The following is a 23,030-nucleotide window of genomic DNA, read 5'->3' on the forward strand; positions in this document are numbered from 1 at the left end:
GATGAGGATGCGTGGCCGAGAGCCTTCAGCCAGAGTGTGTCCAGTAAAACTAATCAGACCACTATCAATTTCGAAGACTGACGGAACTAATTATTTTGAGGATTTACCTCTAAAAGGGGTTAGTTGCTTCTGCCTACTCAAGAATTAATAAAACACGTGGTTGAGTATATGTTTTCGGCATTTTGTAGGTGCAAAGTACAACAATCTACAAAAATAAAATATATCCTCTTCTGTCTTTCAATTACAATTGACCTTCATATATACAAATGTCAACGCAGACAAATCAAGCGCGTAACGTAGTTGGGTTCGAGGTATCGGATATTGGGGGTCTTCGGAGAGTGTTTGCAAAACCAACTTTTAACAGTGAAAAATGTGAGGAAGACATCATTCTCCGTCTTACATTTTTACAAGCTTCGCTCGTTAGTTCTAACCCTTAAATACCAGAGTTTATAAATTTATAAACTCTCCCAAGTTAATTTGGGAAATTGGGTAGTGTATATCCTACCATGATTGGATGCATTGTCATCTCACTAGAGTTTTGAGCCTTCCGAACTATCGGAATCCTAGTGAATAAAATCACTTTAGTTATATAGTTGGGTGGAAAGTAAATACAGTTAGACAATTGCCATTTGACAGTTAACTGTCACATGGCCTCATTTCTATTATTTGTAACTCGTAATTATTTTATATAATTTTTAACCCCTAAATGCCGTGGTACGGCCGAGAGTGGAGAGACTCAACTCGTCCTCTCGAAATGCTCTCACGTCCACGTGCCTACAACCACTGTCAAGGGAGTCCTACTCACTGCCTCCTCGCGGTATTACTGTTATTTACGGAATTGAGAAAACGAAAAGCGAATATCTGGAGCTTTGGCCGGGTTTGTGGACACAGAGATTCTACCTAGGTTGGAAAACCCTAATTCCAAACCAATGATGCACATGGGCTCCAGGATCCAAGGGCATATGAACCAATCGTTGATCACCGGCAACCATGGGACTGCATCTCTTTACGTTGCTCCACTGCCTTGTAAATTAGACCTTTAGGTCAAAGGCTCGGGGTGTGACCCCTTAAGAGAACCACCTGCTTCGGTTTGGACACCTGGGCAGTATCCTAGCCCTCACACAAATCAAATGATTTATGTGGCGCATATCTATTTGGTGCCTTTCTGTACCTATGTTTATATGTTTAAGAAAAATAAATTTTAACTCCAGAAACTTCAGCAAAAGAATATCACTTTGGTTCGCTTAACAATTCTAATATTTTTGAATTCTTCAGTTGCGAAAAATGTATCCAAAAATGGAGATACGGCTACTAGCAATATGCTGGAAAAAGTTAACATTATATCCTCTGAAGCTGCCAGCAAGATGAAACGTGCAGTTTTTGAAAATTACAAACTGTTTATTAAGGCTGGTAAAGCCGCTAGCCAATTAGAAAATACAATGCACCAAATTCACAACGAATTTACTGAGAAGCAACGTGTAATGAATACTCTTACTGAGCTATCTTTATTTAACGGTAAGATGTTCTTCTCTAAGTTGCTTGTTTTTCTGTATGTACATTGCACTAGATAGTTCAGCGGCTTATTATCCTAATAGAGTAAACTGAATTTTCAACCGAGACGTCCAGTATCTGTAGCCACTACAATTCAATTAGCAGTATATTTACGATTAGTCTCACAAAGTACGTATCTTTGTTTGGTTACTCCTCAACTTAGTTCTAGTATGTTTACAGTTCATGATTAGGCTAGATCATGAGCTAGGTCATGATTTTGATAGTGATATCGTTTACGGTTAATCTACTCATGATCTTCAGTGGGCGTAACCAGTAAAGCAACCCAATTATTTTGGTTTATGACAGTACCATATGGTTTGCGTTTTCTTCCTAGTACACTATCTCAATAGTTAGCTTAGTAGCTTTCGTAAGAAGAGCATCAACTTAGTGTTTACTCATTCATTTGATCATAGAACAGTTAGTGAATCTTATGAGTTATGTGGAGAACCTGTTTAAAATGATTACCGCACCAGATTTGTATATTTATATTTTCACAAATGAATAAATTGACTCCTATGTTAATGAACTCTTGTAATCAGTCGATTGATTAATTAGTGTCGATTTTCCATTGTTTTTATGAGTTTTTCAAAGACGTTTCTTTTGCTAAACCGGATATGGTGATTCCATGAGGTTGGAAAAGTGTTGAAAATACGGCAAAATTAATCTTTGTCGATACTAAAGTATCTCCTGACATTGAAATAGGTATTTACTAATAACTATGTATTCCCACAATGGCCTGAGATCTTTTTATCGTTCATTCTATGGGCTTCTTATGTAATACAAGTGGCTGCACAGCCATCATTTCGTGATCTTCAGATAAATAGTTTTTAGAGCTACTATATTATTATTTGTGAATACACTTATCGACAAGTCATGTAATGGGAGCTTATTAGTGTTCCTTATTTATTGTTGCCCATTTTATGGTTGAGGTGGATTATCAATTTTAAATAGTGGCCTCATAAGGGCCGTAAGTATTGATTACCGGATTATGCTGTTATCATAAACTTAAAAGGTCTTGGTTCCTATTCTAATTACTAACGAAGTAAAAGTAAAATCTAACTTTTCAGTATTTTTTCCTCATCACTTATTTTAAGTGAGCTTCGCAAACAGCAATGTATTGCTCACTAATTTCTAAGACGTGTGACAATATTAGATCAAATTGTTTGCTTTTTCATGTTTTCAAGACATTATTACTGATGTATCTGCTTCAGAACGTGCTGTGTCCATATCACAGGTTGATGAAAAAACTGAAAACTTACCCTGTAGTGAGCATTCTGGAATTTCGGCAACCCAATTGGCCGAACTGGTAGAGGGAGCTTCTGTAAGTTTATTTGCTTTCAAAATTTAGACATGTGTAATCTAGATTGATATATTAGATATATTTTTCTTGCATTTGGGATTATTCACTGAATGATGCATTTATAAGCAATTTGAAAAAGGTTTATGAAAGCGCTTGAAATCATTACTTTTATTTTCATCTTAACATAATCCTTAGAGCTGAAAATAATTTATCGATTGTGCTTTTCGATGCAATCTTTGGTTATAGAATTATCAGTTCAGCTAGATACACTGGTCTTTTACCATATCAGTTTATTTGTTACTAAGTATTTATTGGTCAAAACAAGCTACATATTTGTTCTGGTCACTCGGTTGTTATTTTCCATTCTTTCCAGTAGCCCCAAAATGCCCTGGTATGGCGTTGGTGTCGCACTAAGCGCTAGAGCTGAGGCAGCACTAGTCGATTGGATCCCCATTAACAGTCAGTTATGTGCTGTTAGGTTAGAGAGTTCCATCAAAGTGAGAAGCGATGTCTTTTCGTCATCGCCTATGTCCCGACAGATTGCAGCCCGGATGCAATCAACGGTGAGTTTTACCACCAGTTATCTGTTCTCCAGAAAGTGCGTTCGACAGATATTGTAGTACTGGCCTGTTAGCGGGACATAGACCGGATCAAAGCATGCTCAATTCACGATTGCTTTGCTGCACGCTGATTGGCTAATTCTTATCCAATCAGCACTAGTCGATAGTTGGAGAATACTCTGGAATCTTCTTATGTAAAAACTATAAATATACTGACGTTTTCCCCCTTGTGCTTCTGACTTCCATCTAACCTTGTTATTTGGAATATAATCTCTTCCTGTTCAACCGTGTTTTAATTTGGGGACTTGTCGAGTGAATCGGTGTCCGAGAATACTAAGCAATAGGAATAGCTGGGTCATAACCGTAAGAAAAGCGATTTATAACAGTGGCGACGGGGAAAAAGGAAAACAAATTCAAGATGCCCATATCAGATGACCAGCTTAACCGAATACTACAACAACAACAAGCACAACTTGATGCACAAATGCGGTTGTTGGAGACTCTGACTCAACAGCTCAACATCCACAGCTCGAGTTCACACGCTATTTCAAGTTCGTCTTGTGATGCAGTTGCTAGCAGCATCCCAGAATTCATCTATGATCCTGAAAGTGGAAATACTTTTCTCACGTGGTTCAGACGTTGGGAAGATACATTTAGAACAGAATTCTGTAACCAAGACGATGCGTGGAAGACCCGATTGTTGGTACGTAAGTTGGGAAGCAGTGAACATGCACGTTTTGCTGACCATATATTGCCAAAGTTACCTCGAGAGCTCAGTTTCGAGGAGACGGTATTTCAGTTGTCAGAGATATTCGGCGAGTCATCCTCGTTGTTTAGTATTCGATATCGGTGTCTAAATTTGGTGAAACGCGAAGCTGATGAATATGGTGTTCTAGCAGACATTGTCAACAGAGAATGTGAACGTTTCAAGTTACGCTCGTTGACTGATGACCAATTTAAATGCTTAATATTCATCAAAGCTCTTCAGTCACCACAAGATGCTGAGATCAGGACGAGACTCTTAGCTCGACTGGATCAAGACCCAAACGTCACACTCAGAACATTGACAGATGAGTGTAAGCGTCTACAAAGCATCAGACACGACAACGAGTTGATTGAACGGGTAAATCCTAATTTAACCTGCGGTAGTGTAAATACTATTACTAGGTTAAAAGTTCAGAAGCCGGTAACAACTCGTAACAAACCAAGGACTGCGTGCTGGTTATGCGGTGATTGGCATTATGCCCGATTCTGTCCATTCAAGAAGCATAAATGTCAGGCGTGCAACAAACGTGGACATAAAGAAGGTCATTGTCCACCGAAGCGTACGCCTCAGCCTAAGAAGAAGCATAAACGTCCTCGACATGTGAAATCAGCCGAGTCCAAATCTCTTTCTTTGGTAGCTGCCTTTCAAACAAACTATGACATTCAGAGAAAGTATGTTACCATCCAGATAAACGGCATATCAGCTCGTCTTCAAATTGACACGGCATCAGATATCACGTTAGTGTCTAGAGAAACGTATAACTTGCTGGGTAAACCGCCAATGAAGCCATCTAAGAAAACGGCTAAAAACGCATCAGGTGGTGTGCTAAAACTGGTTGGTGAATTACAGTGTGAATTTTCCTTCAATGGAACTAACTGTACAGGAATATGTTACCTAACAGAACGGCCGAACCTTGATCTTCTTGGTCTAGATATGTTAGACAAACTTGGAATAATGGATGTACCAATTAACAGTGTCTGTAACGCATCACGTTCATCATTGGACACCCCAGTACTTCCAAAGAAGACAGGTGATAGGTTACTAGGAAAACCGAAAAGAAAAATACGAACACATTTCGATGTCATCCGTCCTACGCCAGCTATTGAACCCCAACGAAACCTATCGATGGAGAATCAGTGCAACCGACATCATGGGGCACAAAGACGATTGTTCACGGTGGGACAAAAAGTGCGTGCTATGGACTATCGTGGGAAACATCCTACATGGACAGCTGGTCGGATCTTGAAAAAGAAGGAGAGTGTGGTTTACGAGGTGTCAGTTGGCTCAGAAGTTTGGGTACGTCACGCTCACCAATTGAAAGCAACTTCGATAGCCAGCAACAAGATTCAATATCGATTACCTCTTGATGTTCTGCTAGACACCTTCGAAATCAAAACGCCGGTAACAGACACGTCAGTTTCTGTGCAAGAAAAAAGTGATACTTCTCTATTGCCTAGACGATGGACTAATCAAAAGCACAGACCAGTCACTCGGTTGCAGTTGGACCCTAGCACCAGATCCTACGAATCTGCTCAAAGGGGAGGTGTTAGCGGGACATAGACCGGATCAAAGCATGCTCAATTCACGATTGCTTTGCTGCACGCTGATTGGCTAATTCTTATCCAATCAGCACTAGTCGATAGTTGGAGAATACTCTGGAATCTTCTTATGTAAAAACTATAAATATACTGACGTTTTCCCCCTTGTGCTTCTGACTTCCATCTAACCTTGTTATTTGGAATATAATCTCTTCCTGTTCAACCGTGTTTTAATTTGGGGACTTGTCGAGTGAATCGGTGTCCGAGAATACTAAGCAATAGGAATAGCTGGGTCATAACCGTAAGAGAGAGAGAGAGTTATAACATGGCCAGAGACTTGAATGCTCAGGTCGGGCGTCTAGGCACAGAAGAGAGTCGTTCAGGTGGCCGATGGGGACTTGTTGGTCGCAGGACAGATAACGGGGACCGTCTACTGCAACTGTGCACAGACCACAACCTGTTTCTGGCTAGCACTAACTTTCGGCACAGTCATCGCCGATGCGTCACGAATTGTTATGTCCGGTTGTCGCTAATTGTTACGTCGGAATCGCTTGTCACTTATACTTGTAAGATGAAGAACCGTTGCAATTCCTATGACGCTAAAGTAAAAACACAAAAACTGGTACAAGTGAAGATTTATTAACCCCAAAACACGACGACGACCCTAGTCGATAATACACTCATTTATGTATTGATTGTACACCTATTTCAATTATTAATTAGGATGGAATCACATAAATAATAGTCACAACAAATCATATGCTACATGTCATGCTGAGCATACTTCATGTTAATTCAATACAAGAATATCGTATCTTGAACAAAAATCACAGAATAAAGGAATGTAATTTTGCGTTTTAAACCCAACATTCTATTGTGCGACCTATTGAATAAGTCTATATTACGTATTTGGGCACGATACAGAATAGACTGCCCCATTTGAAGTTTATTTACGAATTATCTTTAAGATAAACTGTTGTAAAATCTCAGTAGTGTACCCCATCTTTATCCCTTCAGGTTGTTGAGGAATGTTAAAAGATTTTCCCAAGTATGATTTACGAAACCCCACGGTTTTTCTTCTAGATTGCAACCTGTTGTTTTTCTCATATGAGTTTTACGAAAGGCAGATTTATTCTACCTGTATGTTTCTATTTATTATGGAAATCTTGACGTCCACTTCCGTACAAACTGTGGTTAGGAGTTTCGACACCTATAATACACAGTTGATATAAGTAATTGTTTGTTATCGCTCATTTTTATAGATCAATCTGGTTTATCCATTTTAATTGGTAACCTTGTGCTGATGAGTTATGAATGTTACTGATTGCTACTAGTCACCATCATAGACTAAAAGGAGGTCTCAATAATACTTTCTACTATGAAGTTCACCTATTTTTAAAGGATGCTTAATTATTCCAATTTACACTTAATACTTTACCCCTATTTCATGCTTTTACGTTACTTCTTAACTTAACACTGGCTTGGTGAGTTCATGCTCCATTCTTTCCTTCATATTTCTAGTGTCACCCGTATCAGTGGTTTAGAAATACAGTTTTGAAACCCTTTTGATCGAATTAGTGTCTATAAATGTGGATAATCTATAGGTATTCGCTTTTAGTTTGAGATTATGTACCCTAGCGACGCCAAGTCATTAAGCAGAACTTTCCCGCTGGTATAAATAATCATAAAACAGAATGAATTAAATCCATTGATCAACCATATAAAAGCATTTGAGCAGATTTGAATATGGTCATAGTTATTTAAAAATAAGCATTTTCTTGTATCCGTAATATTAAAAATCTTCGTTTTGTTAATATTTGATATTTTCGAACCAGGTTTTGGTCGGGGATTCAAGTCGTCGTGTTATATTTGATGGGGATCTGCGCGAATTAAGTATGAATGATTTCACTTTTGTTTGCATGGCTCGGGTCTTTGTATTAACAGATACTTTGGTTATTGCATATCACAGTCAATCTGGTTCGTAAGTCTTATTAAAACTAATACTTCAGCTATGAGTATTCACTTATTTCAAGTTATTAGATAGATCAGTTTTCCATTTTCATTTATAGTCATAGTATACAGTTGATATTGTCACATATCCCTCTTTGTTTGAATTGTGGTTAACGGCACATGTAATACAATAGACAATGGTGAGCAACCATTGATCTCTCTATGAGTTCCACTTTCATCCCTACCAATCCAAACCATTTTCGTTGAGCATTTTATGTTTATGTAAGATTTTTAATTCCTTAACAACTGCCATTTAGCTAGCGGCTTTATCTTCTGGGGTATATTCGGCTAGGATTTGAGGAAAATTTTCCATTTTACCCACTTCAGTCATTTCATTAGTGTGAACACTTACTTGTGTTCTGTCATAGCAACATGCTTCGAGGTTCTTAACTTTATTGAGTAGAACCAATTCGATTTTTGGAGGATAAATTCGAAACTTTTTAGTGATTAAGACAATCAACGCAAATTGATCATCAAATAAATAGGAATACATTTAAAAGATTGGTCATCACTATCGAGACAGATTTTCATACATCAAGAGTTTACCTTAAATTAAGGCACTGGGCTAGGTCCTATTGTAGAACAAATATATCTGCTATAGATGAACAACATGGGTGAATTGCATTTATACCTAGTAGTCAGTACTTGCTTGTCTTCCTATGTATTTTGCGTAATCAGTGTGTAGGCATTATTGAGGGCTACTAATCAATGGTTAATGTACAATCAAAACATGTTACTTGTCCTAACTTATTTACTCTCAATATATGATGTTAGCTGTAATACATGGAAAGATTATATAATAGGAAAGCTTGAAGTCAAGAATATATATGTTAACACAAATTTTACTTCCGTTTACAGCTCGTACCCATATCGTCTTCAGTCAACGTATGATTTGAACAACTTTGCTGTGGCTAATTTTCCTCCCATGGATCGCCTTCAAACTCCAAATAATGCGTTTAAATTAATAGTTTTTCCTACTAATCGTCTTTTCCAAACTGAAACGCCCAGTGACAAGGTATTAATAATGATTGTATCTGCCAAATAATCGGTTCGCTTTAACTTATTTATACGTATTAAAACTACATTCCTTGACATCTGAACAGTAATCAATGTTATACTTGGCTTATTGTCTCAATTACAGTGCTTGGATTTAAAAGTAAATTAAGACAAACTACAATATTTTTCGAGTTGTGCAATTTATGGACACATCTTCCAGCTTGTGATTTTTCATAAACTTCATATATACATACATTTATTCATAGTATTGTCCGAGTTTCCAGTTTTCATCTTCAAACAATAAATTATGTGCTTAATATGAAATACTGTATGGACTGTCATTCGATCAACACTTCATTATATTAAAATAATCCACGCATTTCAGAAGACCATACTTTTGGTCAATGTTTTAAAAGAAATTCGTTCGTCAAATACAACTTTATACAATTGAATCTAGCCACACTTTTCGTGTTAAGGCTGTAGATACTAACTGGTAGGGGAAAGGGTTTTCAAATATGCTTATTACTCAAATCTCTCTGAAATTCTTAGAAAATATTTCGGCGAATGGTTTAAAACAGTCTCCGATATTCCTGTTTCTCCACACATCAGTTCCATGAGATTATGTTTTGTAATATTCTTCAATATAAAACTACAGAAACTAGTCGAGCTATTTTCTTGAAACGACAGAAAATCGTCAAATCACCATATAAATTTGAATAAGCAATTTTAGGAAGCCGTATCAGAAACATCCTCCCCACTAAGCCTCTTATTTTTCACTTGTTTGAAAGATATATATGATTAGTACATCAAGTTAGTTTCCCTGATGTAACGTATCCACCTGAAAAAATAAGTTACTGTTTGTCCTATTTATTTCTGTCTAGATAGTTACTTATTATCATTAATTATATAGTTTATAATTGCTTGTTTTGTATCTCTGTTAGAAACTTGATCTTGTGTCTTTTATTTGTTTTATCCATGTAACTCTATTTTGTTCATTTTATTTTAGAAACGTTGGTTAACATTATTGGATGAAGCGATGCGTAAATATCGAAATACTAATTCGTATGTTGCATCAAATTTAAAATCCGATTCCCATATTACTACAAATTCTTATGACGTTTTGGATCACAATTCTATGAAGTTGAGTATGTTACCTCCAAAGGTATCTGCTGAAGCTGTTGTTGCTGGTCATAAAGCTTTGTCTTCCACTTTACCTGATTGTGTAGACCTCTTAACACCTATCGATAAATTGGACTTGTCTGCTAAAAAAAATCCTTTTGATGATTCCCATGAAAGTAAGTTTCTTTGGTAAATGACACGCCATATTTCGTTAAAATGTAAAACTCATTTTCTGTTGTTAATGTAATTCGTCTTTATACTCGTCCACCTATCATTTGTGCGTATTTCATTTCTATTGTTCGATCATATGCACTTGTATAAAAATCTTGCTATTTTGGCGCTTTCGGGGTAAATAATACATAATTCATTCCATGACGATAACAGTACATCTCAGGAAGTTTCCAAATAATTTGTTAGCATCATTATGTTTTAGCGGTCCAGGGCTACATTTTTAAAATTCGAATCATGTCAATCATTGTCTTCCGTATGAAATAGCAACATTTGAAAACTTCTGAAAATCAGGCAGTATCCATTGTGGCACGAAGCTTATCAATCACACATCATCAATTATTCTGTAATATAATAAACTGGAAACCAAATTCTCTATATCTGCTTCATTCGGCGCAATTCATCTCTGGTTTCATCCGTAGATATCCATCCTCCTTTTTTAAGTATTAGTGTTTTATAATGAAAGTAGTTTCTCTCACTCTCAGCAACCTCACATTTAATATTTATTTCAAAGTAAGTTTTCCGAAGTTGTTACTGAAGGCTGTTACTTGTGTCATCAGCCACGATTGGGCAGAAATATCCATTAGGATCATTAGATAACGACTTAGTCATGTTAATAATTACCTAATGTCCGAAAATCTCAAACATTATTTACGGATTCACTTTCTGTAAAGCCGAATATCTGTTAGATAATTCAAACGTTTAGGTCTTCATTCTTGAATGAAGCGACAGATGTCAAATATTTATTGCTTAATTGCTATCGGATTGTAATAAAAGTTCCTCTTATAATTAATCAACGTTTCATGAAGTTGTCTGTAACTATCTTTATGCTCCAATCATTTAAATATCCAATTGTTATCTAGCTTCATTTTTCTTATTCATGGATATATGGATGGAATTCTTAAAATAACCTATTTATTGTTTTAGTTCTTCAAAATGCACTTATTAAAATCTTAAATTGTTTTCCTTTCTATTGAAAACGTAGCTGTTAAATCTCCCATGGCAAAAGTTGGAAGTCATAAATCTCGACATAATTGGTTATGGGATGTACCAGAAGATTTAGATGTAGCAATTTCTGAACGAAATTTTCAACGTGCTACTAATTTAATTGTAAAAGCTAAAGAATCATTAAATCAAATACTGACTGGAGATATATCAAAACCATCTATGGATACAAATATACAGTCATCTAATTCTAGTACACCAGGTCAAATATCTGATACTGTTGATCATAGATCTAAAACAGATTGGGAGAAATTATCTAAGCGTATTGAACGTAACGAACGAAATCTTACAGAATCTTTGCAATATGAATTAGTATCAGCAGCTTGTAGACATGGTATGTAATGCTTGGAATCTGTATTTGTTAATGTTATTTCTATTTAGTGCTTGATATTTTTAGTTAATTCTAAACCTACTCAGTCATTAACATTAGATTAATGATAACAATCGGTCATTTGAATATAATTGGTATCATATGATTTGATTCTTAATTTCTCCATTACACTATTTCCTTAAAATTTATTTTTCATTTCCGTTTATTTGTTAAAAAATATTTCCTCTCTAAAGGCGCTCCTAAATCCGTGAAAGCAGCTGTTTCTCAATTAGGTTTACTTGGTAAAGCATCTCTTGCAGCTGAATTATTTCTAGTTTATCGTTCACAAGTAATGACAAAGTCTTTAACACATGGTGTACATCAAGAAGGCAATCAATTAATCTATTTAAATAAATTATCGCTTACTTTCCATCGAAATTTAGCTGAAACAGCTGTAGAATGGTGTCAAAGTGTAGTTAAACCGTTGGGTGAAATTCTTGCCTCAAAAACTAATGGTATATCACCGCAACAATTTGAAAATATCTGTTCTTTAAGTAAGTTTACATTGTAAGCGTTGCTTAAAGTCACATTATAGTATGTTATTTTTAAAATGTTCTTGAATTGTCCAGTCATTTTATCGCATGGAGTTTACAATTTCCCCCATGATGTTAATAAGCTTCCCTTATTTAACATTGTCTTTCATTTCATCTAATAGAAACTGTTCTCCAACTCATTTATTTTAGTTATATATTATTGCTTAGATGTATTTTGTAGTTACTTGTTTGATAATTATTGTTTGTTTATTTATTTGAACACATAAATATTGGTACAAGGGGGCACCAGCTACATATGCGCCACACGATAGTGATGAGAATGGGAAGAGATAAAAATGTATGGTGCGTGTGAAAAGAAAGAAAAGAACAATGATACTTTCAATTGGGTAATAGAGTGTCTTTAATTCCAATATCAGGGATTAGTACCCAATAGTTACTAAAATATATTGTAATTGTAATTACGAAACGTTTATTTTCGTTTTTAGTTTTGATTGTGTTTTGCATCATTACTACCAACCACTTGATAATTTCTCGCTTTAGGTAATTAATTGACGAAAATATCATTATTAATTTCATGAGATCCAAGTATACATATATTGTAAACAGTTTAAAATGTTGAACGTAAACTTGGAAATTTTATTTTTTTACCGCCATCGGTTTCGTGTTATCACTGTATAAAACCATCCAAATATCCGATAAATTATCATTTATCAACATTGTGGATGTTAATTAGTTTGTTGGAGGAATTATTAGGGTTTTTGTTATTTTATGTTTGGTTTCGATTTTTCTAGTTACCATTAATTGTCTGTTGCAGTCAGGTGGTATATTTCTGGAAACAACTAACTTATCGCCATCGATTTTCACTTATTTTTCTTTATTCCGTCTTACTCTGTTGTTAATTATAAACTCTCAAATTAGGTATCAAAGATAAAGCAGATTTATAAAGTCTTTTTGCATAATTTTAAATTGGTACTTAAATTAACAGATATGGCTTGAGATGTTAATTTCATGATTGGAGGTATCTCTTGTCCAAACGACACAGGTCTTGAAAAATCATTAAAGTACTTACAGTGTCTTCACAGACTATTCGCTCATAGAACAGTTCTTTTAATTGAGATTGATTTGATTTCAGAAGACAGAACCAGAAACCAATTGATTGATTATTTCTCAGTGGAACAACTCTGTTATTTAATATTATTGTTGTAATTCTTTAGGTATTGACCTTTTAATGTCTTGTATCAGGAATGAAACTGTTAGTTATCACTGTAGATTAGACGACTACTATGTAATGGCTCTTCAGCGAGACAGCCACACTCGGAAATAAGAAAAGAAGGCTACGTTCTTCTTTAACCGATCAGCCTCCTCAATGACAGCTCTCTGCTAATCACTGACAAGTTAAACGCACGTAGAACTGATTCAAGGAACATGTTCTTCGCTTGCTGGTCTTTTAATCTCTTTAGCTGGTTTTCATAATGAATTTACTTTTGTTTGCAGTCTTCAGTTCATATGCCTCATGTCCTCTGCGATCCAAAATGTACTTGCTCCTTCATTTATCACTTTCTTTCTCACAGTTTTAGATTGTATCAGCTTACTAGACAATCTTTTTTTTATCAGTTTTGTACAACGATCCTGAGTGAAATCGATTGCATTTATTCATGGTGCATATTTCGAAACATTTCAATGGTTGTGCATAAACAGGTAAAATTTGTCTCCTCAGATTGTCTTATAGGTTCTCAAGAAATAAGGTTTAACACATCTTTCTTCCTTACATCTGAGTTGCTGGAGGTGTAATGATTTGTGTTTTGTGCGCAGAAACTATTATGGTTCTCAACTAAACGCCTTATTGATGCAGCTACTGAATGAGTCACACATTACTATTCTTAAGCTCCAAGTGTCTTACTATTTCCAAAAAATAATACATGGTAAATAAATACGACCCTGATAACCGACCAGATAGTTTTCAGTGTGTTCTCTCTGAATTTCAGATTTAATGCAATGGTTAAAATTCTCGAAACGACAATTAAGGTAAACTTTGACAGTCAACTGTGCTTGATTTACCGGGGCATCCAACATTTCTCGATAACTTTGTCAAAAAGCCAATTAATTGATAAAAAAAACCAAATGTGATTTACAAAAGCGATTATGGTCACCAATACATGGGACTATTTTATTACTCACTAACTTAAAATATTTACAAATCTTGGGTAGGAAAATTTTCATGCCGTAATCATAAGAAACGAAAGACTCGTTTTACTTTTAAATAGTTTAACAAGATTTATTTTCAAATATTTCCATTCCAATTTTTATTAAAAAAGCTTTGCTTATTTTAAAAAACAAATAGAATTTTATAGTTGGACATTGGATGAGACCGAGAAATTCGGTCAACAACTTCGTGTTCTACTGATCGATAGTCATGCAGTATCATTTTATTCAATGGCTTATGCTGCTCAACGAATTAAGGCACATGCTGATAAGGTGAGAAATTAGTAAAATTTATCTAAGAGGACTGAATTTTTTTCATGCCTAAAAGGATGGGTTGATGGTTAGAGTATTCGGATTCAAACCTAGAGGTCATAAGTTCTAACATTGCTCCGCCTAGTGCGACTTAGACAACTGCGTAATATTACTTATTAACTCACACAAAGGCGTGGTTCAAACCCAAGGTTTTAATGTAACTCACTTACCAAGTACCGTTTCTTATGCTTAACTTTTGAACCACATTGTTTTTGTGTAGGCCTAGTGATACTACTTGGCCATCCAGACGGAATTAGGTGGAGAGGCTCCGAGCTATTGGTTGAAATCCGCATAGATGAACCTGCACTTAGTAGATGTGGTTTGTAACCTCTACTATTATTATTGAATATTTTTATTAAGATATAATAATTGTTATTAATTCGCTTGTTAAAAAGCCTTTCAGTTTCTTTGTATACATTTACACATCTAATAAAAAATCTGTTTGACCTTAATATGTATTGATATTTGTAATTAGTCATATTCGTAGTTATATTAATTGTTTTTATCTTATAAAGTAAAAAAAAATAAGTACATATTTGTTATCGATCATTTATGCTTTCCACACAATTAATACATGCAGAAAGGAACCCAGGAATATTCTATCATATTTAATCAATGGTCTTTCATATGCTTGGCAATTATGATAGTTCGTTATAATTCTTTTTTTTCAATGCACCATTGTATATTGAACTACTGTTATACCTAAATTACTATTGCAAATTAAAACAGACATGTATTGTTTTTCTTTGATTAGCTTACTGAATTACTGAGTGTTGATATTTCTTCTACTCTCAATCGAAGCTTATCACGTGCATGGAAACGTGCTGCTGATGAACAGTCACGTTTACTCTGTGAAGCTGTTGAAAATCGTGCAAAAGTAACTATCGTATTTTTCAGTCCATAACTTGTTATTTTAATAATAGAAAACTGATGTCAATAAAGTTTTGCTTACATTAAGCTGCTTCTTGAATGTCGTAAAAGAAAAAGATCAATCTCATAATTACTGGTCAAGTTACAACTGGTTTTAGTCATCAAACTTATGGTAAAAAAAACGAGAGAATATGTTAGTTGTTGTGTAAGATACTTCGGTTCGTTCTCAACCTGGTTCTCCTATGTAGATGCAGAACAGACTTTACATGAGGCGTAATACAGTGCTCGTGTTTAATTTTAGCTTGTCTTTGTTACATGCCACTCACCAAACGAGAGTTATATTAAGAATCTTACATCCTATTGAATCATTTAGACTGTGAACTTGACCGCTACTATCACGATGTGGTGATCAAGCTTACTTATTTAAGCCGTAATACTGAAAATTCATATTTATTAAGATCCTAACATGCTAGAAAAATTGACTTTAGTATTTCAGACTTAAAAGCACCTCTTTTCAGAGTGTAATTAATTTGGATAAGAAAAAGTTTTCAATTATGAAATCGTGCTTTTGGATCAACTGAAATATCACAGTCGTAAGATATTTCTTATAAATAACTCAATCATGTTGTCCTCTCTCTTTGAATAGGAGGGGAGTAATTAAAACTGACGCTAAAGTTTGCAAAACATACCCTTACCGCTTATCTTTTGTTTCCAATGACATGATTCTTTGAAAGAGAAATAAAACTCCCCAAGTACCGTCACATCTAAAAACGCTATGTTTGACCAATGATTAGCAAGTATCTTTTGAGTATCCTCCAGTTGACTAATTACAAGTGTCAGCTGTCACTCACTAATTCAGATTTTCTTTAGCTTAAACTTTCCATCTGTTAATCAGCAATCATCTTTATCAGTGTTTTTTGTCCTGTTTTCATTACCGTCTCCGTTTTAAATATCCATTTTATAGTTTCCGCTGTTTTGAAAGTATCATTTCTCGTCGCATTAAATGACAGTTGTTTATTTAGTACTGATGATTCCAACATCTACAGGCTATATCCTATTTAACAATGGACTTATGTTAGGAATCACATTTTAAGATACGGGTATTTGTTATGCTCTTTGAAATGAACACGGAAGATCCACTTGAGGCTATTCACTCGAACTTGTCTAGTTGGTATGATGAATTAATACCAATCTCTCAATGGCCCTATGGGATTATAAGTAATCGGTTCTTGTTAACTGTCCGAGGTATGGATACCATTCAGTTTTGGACAATTGGTGATCAATCGTTTAAACAGTTTTCCGTTGAACGGACCTGTACGAACTGAGAGCACTGTAAATTGAAACAAAACCTATAAGTAACATTTGGTTATACACCTGATTGCAGTTCAAATAACATAATAAATGAGTTTTACTGAGTTTTATGTAGTATTTCTTCGAGGACTCTAATATGTAAATGTACCTTAATTTAAAGGCTGCTGTACTATGGAACTGATAAAAATGTGAATTGTATTGATTTCATCTTCGGAGTTATGCGCGGACGAATAACTAATAGTAAGTGTCTCTTGCGATTTATTTCAAGTTGAACAATTCTGTCTGTATAACAATGGACCTTATGTCACGACAAAAGTAGCAAACTAAACGTGACAACAATCAATCAAATGACAGCCAAAGTCACTGTGGAGATATGAATTTCAAGACGTTATCGCGATCATGTTCACAGAAAAATTCCAATAGTCATTTACAAGAAACTGAGGCGTCATTAGCAATTCCGTCGCATATTAACGAATGAGTTGGTAAATGCAACTTGACACTCCTGTTTGCCTATTTTGATTGACTCAATTTTACTCATACACAACCGTAACTGGTGATAATTGTAATATAAATAAATGTTCACACTACCATACACCACATCACGGTATATTCTGATATTGTTTACAAACAAATACATACACTTCTCTGTTGAACGTTTAAAATAAATTTTTCATTCTCTATTTTGTAATCACTTAATATGCATGTGAAGATTACAGTTAAAGTACTTGTCAGTGTATATAGTAAGTATGTTTCTGATTTATTTTCTCAGCAAGAATCTTGGGAAACTTTATCAAATCTACCTAAAGGGGAACAAGATAAAATCATTGCAGATCTATTGGAATTCGGAATCCTCAACCAATATACCGCAGCTGATTGTAAGTTACATTTTAAACGTGTTGTTCATTCATATATATAAGGTCCCTTAATTTATGTCCCCTTATTTATATCATGAATTCTTGTCAGGTACTTACAATCTAGAAACAATGATAATAATTTATATGTATCAATGCTGAGGTTGGACTTTAAAGTTTTAAATGAATTGAACATTTTGTAGGAAGTTAACAATAAATGTATTATTGCGATATTCCAATGAGTAGAAAATTGTATTTCTGACATTTCGTGACTTAATGTAAGAAGTAATTTACATTATGTCACGAAACGTCAGAAATACAATCTTCCAATGATTGGGATATCAAAAAAATATATTGCTAATGGTAATAATTATTTTTAAAAATTGTAGAAATGCTCAAACATTTGATTTGTGTGACTTCTAAAACACTACCCACCCGCCTAAACCAAAGCAGGGGGTTTTCTTAAAGTATACCTCCCTGAGGCTTTGACCTAGAGGTCTGATCCACAAGGCAGTGGAGCAACGTTAGGACATGCAGTCCCATGGTAGCCAGTGACCAACAGTAGGTTCATACACCATTTGTTTCCTCAGGATCCTGGAGCCCATGTGCACCAGTGTTTTGGAATCAGGGTTTGCCTATTCCTCTAGATGGATCTTCCATACCAGACTTCTTCACTACCTTAATAACTTTGATTTATAACATTTAGTGAGGTTAATATCTTTTTTTCTTTATGCTGTCAATGCTGAACTACTTTTTTCATTATTGTGTCTCTTTTAAACATATTAATTTATTGATCTTTACAGTCATTATTACACAGTCTTATCGTCACTTTTCATTTTCTAGAAACTTGTCTTTGTATATTTTAAGTTTTTCTTACGTCTACGATTTTCACGTTGGTTAACATTGAAATATTTAATGGTTTGGACATTTTGTAAATCCTCCATATTCACTAGACTATATACACTTTCTCGATATACTTGTGTTATAGTTCTTAGTCAGCTTGATACAAGAATTTTACTACTGAAAACTGAGACAGAAAACATAAATACTGGCAAGCATTTTGAAGTATCTCAGTCAGCTATAACGTAGGATCAGGCACATATATGCATCGGTCCAGGTTGCCATACCTCATTAGCACAGCAAAATGAACACCGAATTCATAGTAGTTAATTTAATGGTGGTAATATATAAAAGAAAGATTGTATATAAGGATATAGTACAAGAAGAAAAAAATTAGTTCGTAGAAAGAAAGATATGAAGCGATTTTAATCTCAAAGTATAAGGGAAGACAGAGAGTGTATACACCGACGCCATTGTGACCGATTCTGAGCCATGTCACCAAGAGTCTCCAACCATTGGTTGCGACAGTCACGTGGACCCCAACCAAGTAGTCTGCATCTACCAACATGGCCCAGACCAGAAGTTAGTGACTTCAAGGACTGATGCCACGTTTTGGTTTGGCTGCCCCTAATTTTCTTCCAACCGTCCCCAACACTAATCAGGATTGCGCGTCGTGGTAATCAGTGTTCAGGCATACGTAACACGTGGCCCATTCATCTCAGTCGATGAAGATTCACAACCTCATCAACTAATTTACCATCATTCCCTAATTCCCTACGTCTAACCTCACTATTATTTACCCGGTGATCCCAGCAATATTTCTAAGGCATCTGTGGTCAAATACTAGTAGCTTACGAGTGTCTTCTACTCTTAATGGCCACGTTTCGCAGCCGTAAAGTAGAGCAGAACGAACTGCTGCGCAGTATACTCGTCTTTTACTTGATAGGTGGATATCTCGCCTTCGCCAAAGGTGACGTAAGTTGTCAAAAGCCAAACGAGCTTTTCGAGTCCGTGCTGAGATTTCGTCAGACGCAAACCTATTAGGGCTGATCAGACTTCCAAGATAAGTGAAGTTGTCGACGCGTTCAACTACTTCACTCCCTATCCTTAGTTAAGGTGTTGACGCAGACCAGTCCTGAAGCAACAACTTGCATTTAGAGGTGGAGAAGCGCATCCCAAACATCCTGGCATTGTTGCTCAGTGTTACCAAAAAACTGCTCCTTATCACCTTCTTCACCAAACTGGACTGTCATTTGCGTATTCTAAGTCAATAAGCGGACATCCTGCTAGGAGATCAATGTCCGAAAATTCAGTCGATGAGAGTGATATTTCCATCAGTATGACTATGATAAAGTTTGACAAAAATGGAGAAAGTGGACAGCCTTGACGGATACCACTTGAGGTTGCAAAATCAGATGACAGTTCGCCATAAGCTCTGACTCGATTAGTAGTGTTCAAGTAAAGAGCTTTCACAAGGTTTATATACTTTTGAGGTACACCTTTCAGCGAAGTATCTACTATTGATTATTTAAGTCTACAAAAGCTTTTGCAGGTTGGTAGTTTAATTATTTATGTTGCCATGCAGTCAATTATTTGAAGTTTATTTTTTTATCGTTTTTAAGTCGTAAGTAATGAGTACAATAAAAAATTATTCTCCCTGTCATCTTCCTCTTCTGATAGAAGGTAACTTGTGGGTCAACAAGCATTTAAGATTTTTCCGTTTTTATTTACAGTCACCGTAACATAGCCCAAGAAAAGCTCGTTACGTTACTGGTTTATGAAAGGATCACTGGTCCTACAAGCAATATAAGCAAATAAGTCGGTTATCGAACTAGATAATTCAATTTCTCTCATAGTAAACAGCCTGATCACACAGATTCAATGCAATTCAAGAATGTGTTATTTTAAGAATGCGACAAATCCTAAATTTGGTTCTACATAATTTGTATTATCATACTTTACTATCCTTTTATTATTATTTTTCAGATGGTTTAAAATTAACAATGAGTACATATTACCTTATTCGGTCCCTACGACAATTTATTCAAAGTGTCCATCTATTAAATTGTTCCGAGTTAGATTTAACTTTAATATCGTGTTTCGTACAAACATTAAATTCAGAACTTGATTGTTTTGAACGTGTTTCACCTATTGATATTTCTGATCCGGCTAGAGTAAGTAATCTACGACATTCCATTTTAATTTGTTTACTTGATCTATTTGTTTTGTTAAACCAAAGCTAAGATTTGGTTGATCAACTTAATTTTGTTACAATGTACGTGGTGAGTATTTGTTTAAAATATCTGAATTATTGATAGAAAAACTTTTCATAAACGAATATTAGATGACATAATGACTGTTTAGCAAAGTAAATTGTACTTATATAAAGGAATTCTATACATGTTTACAGAATATTTAATAGAAAAATAGTTTACTGGATGGGATGGGTGGAAAGTTTGTTGAGATTGTTGGATTTTCCAGCTGACATCACGAACTGCTCTTAGATAATCAAACCGAAAAGCACTGGATATCTATTTCATCCTAGTGTGATTGTTCGATACCGCAAAATGATTTAAGCTATTAACTGCCGTCACAGCTGTTTAACTGTTAGGCGCTCGTTGCGAAACTTGATAGTCTTGTCCTTAATCCCCGATCGGATCATGGATACCCGAAACAATTGTCCACTGTTTCTTGGTTTTCAATGGGTTTTTTACTAAGATCAGTTCGTGGTGTACAGTAGAAAGATAGATTTAAGGATTTATATAGAATATAAGGGATTGTCGAATTCCGATTTTGTAGGTCATTTATCAGTCGAGTAAAACTATGGCCTAACTACCAGACTCATGTATTGCTTACTATATCAATAGTGTAACTGATATATATATATATATATACCTGGTTTAGTCACATAAGAATCAGTTCGAATGTCAATTAGTAGTCTCATTGTTAACAGAAGTTTGGGTCGCTTATGCATTAGAAAATCACTTGAGCAGTGTTAGTTGGAAAAAATTTTGTTCATTGACCCTTATAGGAAAAACCATAACAATTTTGTTCATGAAATTACATGTTCATCACTTTTGTTTGGTTAATTTTCATTCCATGATTTGCGTAAATTTCCTTGTACACATTTTGTTTTGTTTTTATATTTTAGCAATCTGTCATTATAATCAATTTAGAATTTTTAATCAAGACCATTGTGCCCAAATTTGCTAATATTTTAAATTGTTCCGAAAATTCAACTATCCAACAACTGGTCTGCAGTTTGAAAACGTCACTTCAAAATATTAAAGGTTTAGAAGAGGAAGAAACAGTGGTGGTGACGACGGCGGCGAAAAAATCGAATGTTGTTGTTGACGAAGAAGGAAATGATGTTATATAAACCTTTTTTCTCGTTGAGCAAGGCAATGGAAGGGATTCCTTTCCTCTATTTTATTTTCTCTTTTTTTAATTAAACTCTTATTTTGGTATGTTTTAATAGTTTGACAGCTGTGTCTTGTTTTATTGATATTTTCAATTTTATTTATTTGAAATAAACATTTGTTTCTCCATTGTGATAATAATGATCAACACTTAAAATCATTGTTTTCAATTTAACCGCTCTGTGTATTTTTGATTGAACGTATTAGATTACTACCTGGAGCATGGTGGAATTATATTGACCACTGACTAGTAACCAGCGTCATATTTGTTTGGTCTTTCAGTTTTAATTGATTTCTATCAATCTAGTCGCAATATGTCCACTACTCCAAGTAGTTCGGCATTTTGTGGACTACATAGAGTTGTTATTTAGTTGAAAGAAGTTGATAAGAAATGCCTGACGTATGTTTCGTTCTACCTGGCGCCTGTGGACAAGGCTTACTTGTAATCTTCAAACGACTGATCTCTACAGGGTTCCAGTTTGTATTACTCAGCTTCACATGAGAAATCTAAAATTAACAGTAAGGGATCAATATGTAACATTTTGTCAAATTAATCATAGTGAAACACAGTTATGGAACACTTCTTGAATAAAGAAATACAAGTTGTAAGATAATCAGTCCTTGATGATTACGATTCCTCTTAAACTCAATTCATCGATTTCAATGTGGTCTTACAAAGATTTCCCATTAGTCATTGATACTACATCGCCTTCACAGATATGCTTAGTAAAAATTATAATCCTGTTTTTATATTAAATTCATGAATTTCAACGAATCTCGAGTGAATATTTCGAAGTGACTTCTTCAAGATTCATTTTACGTAAAAAGTAAACACTGATACTCTATTCGTATATTGTCAAATCATCAAGACCAAAGTGTTTTTCCAACAATCCCATAAAGTACATGGTAACATGAATTATCATGAACAAAGATATTCTGATTTTTATTGCTGACTAACTCCATTATAACTCCGCCTGTAGCTCTTCTAGAGTTACTGCCGGTCTCAAGCCCGGGTAAAGGAGGAGGGTTGGGCATGGCGTTAGCGTCCCCATCCCGTAGAAAACTAACTCGCTAAAAAAACGCTTACCAGAAAAAATAATTCAAACCATTTTAACTCTGCCCTGAGAGTTAGAAGGTCTTCATTTAGAAGAATTATGACGCTTCATGGTGAAAGCCGAATTCCTTCGGAAGCCACGAGGCCGATGCCCCTTCTAACAACCAGAGCAAAAAATTTTATAGGTACATGGAACGTTAGAACAATGTGGGAAACCGGGAAGACCAGCCAAAT

At 35.1% G+C, this 23,030-nt stretch overlaps 1 protein-coding gene across 1 annotated transcript; it reads left to right on the plus strand.

Moving 5' to 3' along the window:
- The first annotated feature begins 267 nt into the window (after nt 1-267).
- On the plus strand, nt 268-22,696 carry EXOC8 (Exocyst complex component 8). The gene is made up of 13 exons (XM_051214638.1): nt 268-372; nt 1,276-1,515; nt 2,736-2,872; nt 7,551-7,696; nt 8,584-8,740; nt 9,728-10,016; nt 11,054-11,407; nt 11,638-11,937; nt 14,279-14,412; nt 15,206-15,328; nt 17,402-17,507; nt 20,310-20,497; nt 21,475-22,696. Exons 2-13 carry the CDS (start codon nt 1,320-1,322, stop codon nt 21,700-21,702), a joined length of 2,358 nt encoding a protein of 785 aa, XP_051067820.1. The 5' UTR covers nt 268-372; nt 1,276-1,319; the 3' UTR covers nt 21,703-22,696.
- Nucleotides 22,697-23,030: the final 334 nt, after the last annotated feature.

This window comes from Schistosoma haematobium, chromosome 2 (assembly GCF_000699445.3).
Source record: "Schistosoma haematobium chromosome 2, whole genome shotgun sequence".
NCBI lineage: Eukaryota > Metazoa > Platyhelminthes > Trematoda > Strigeidida > Schistosomatidae > Schistosoma > Schistosoma haematobium.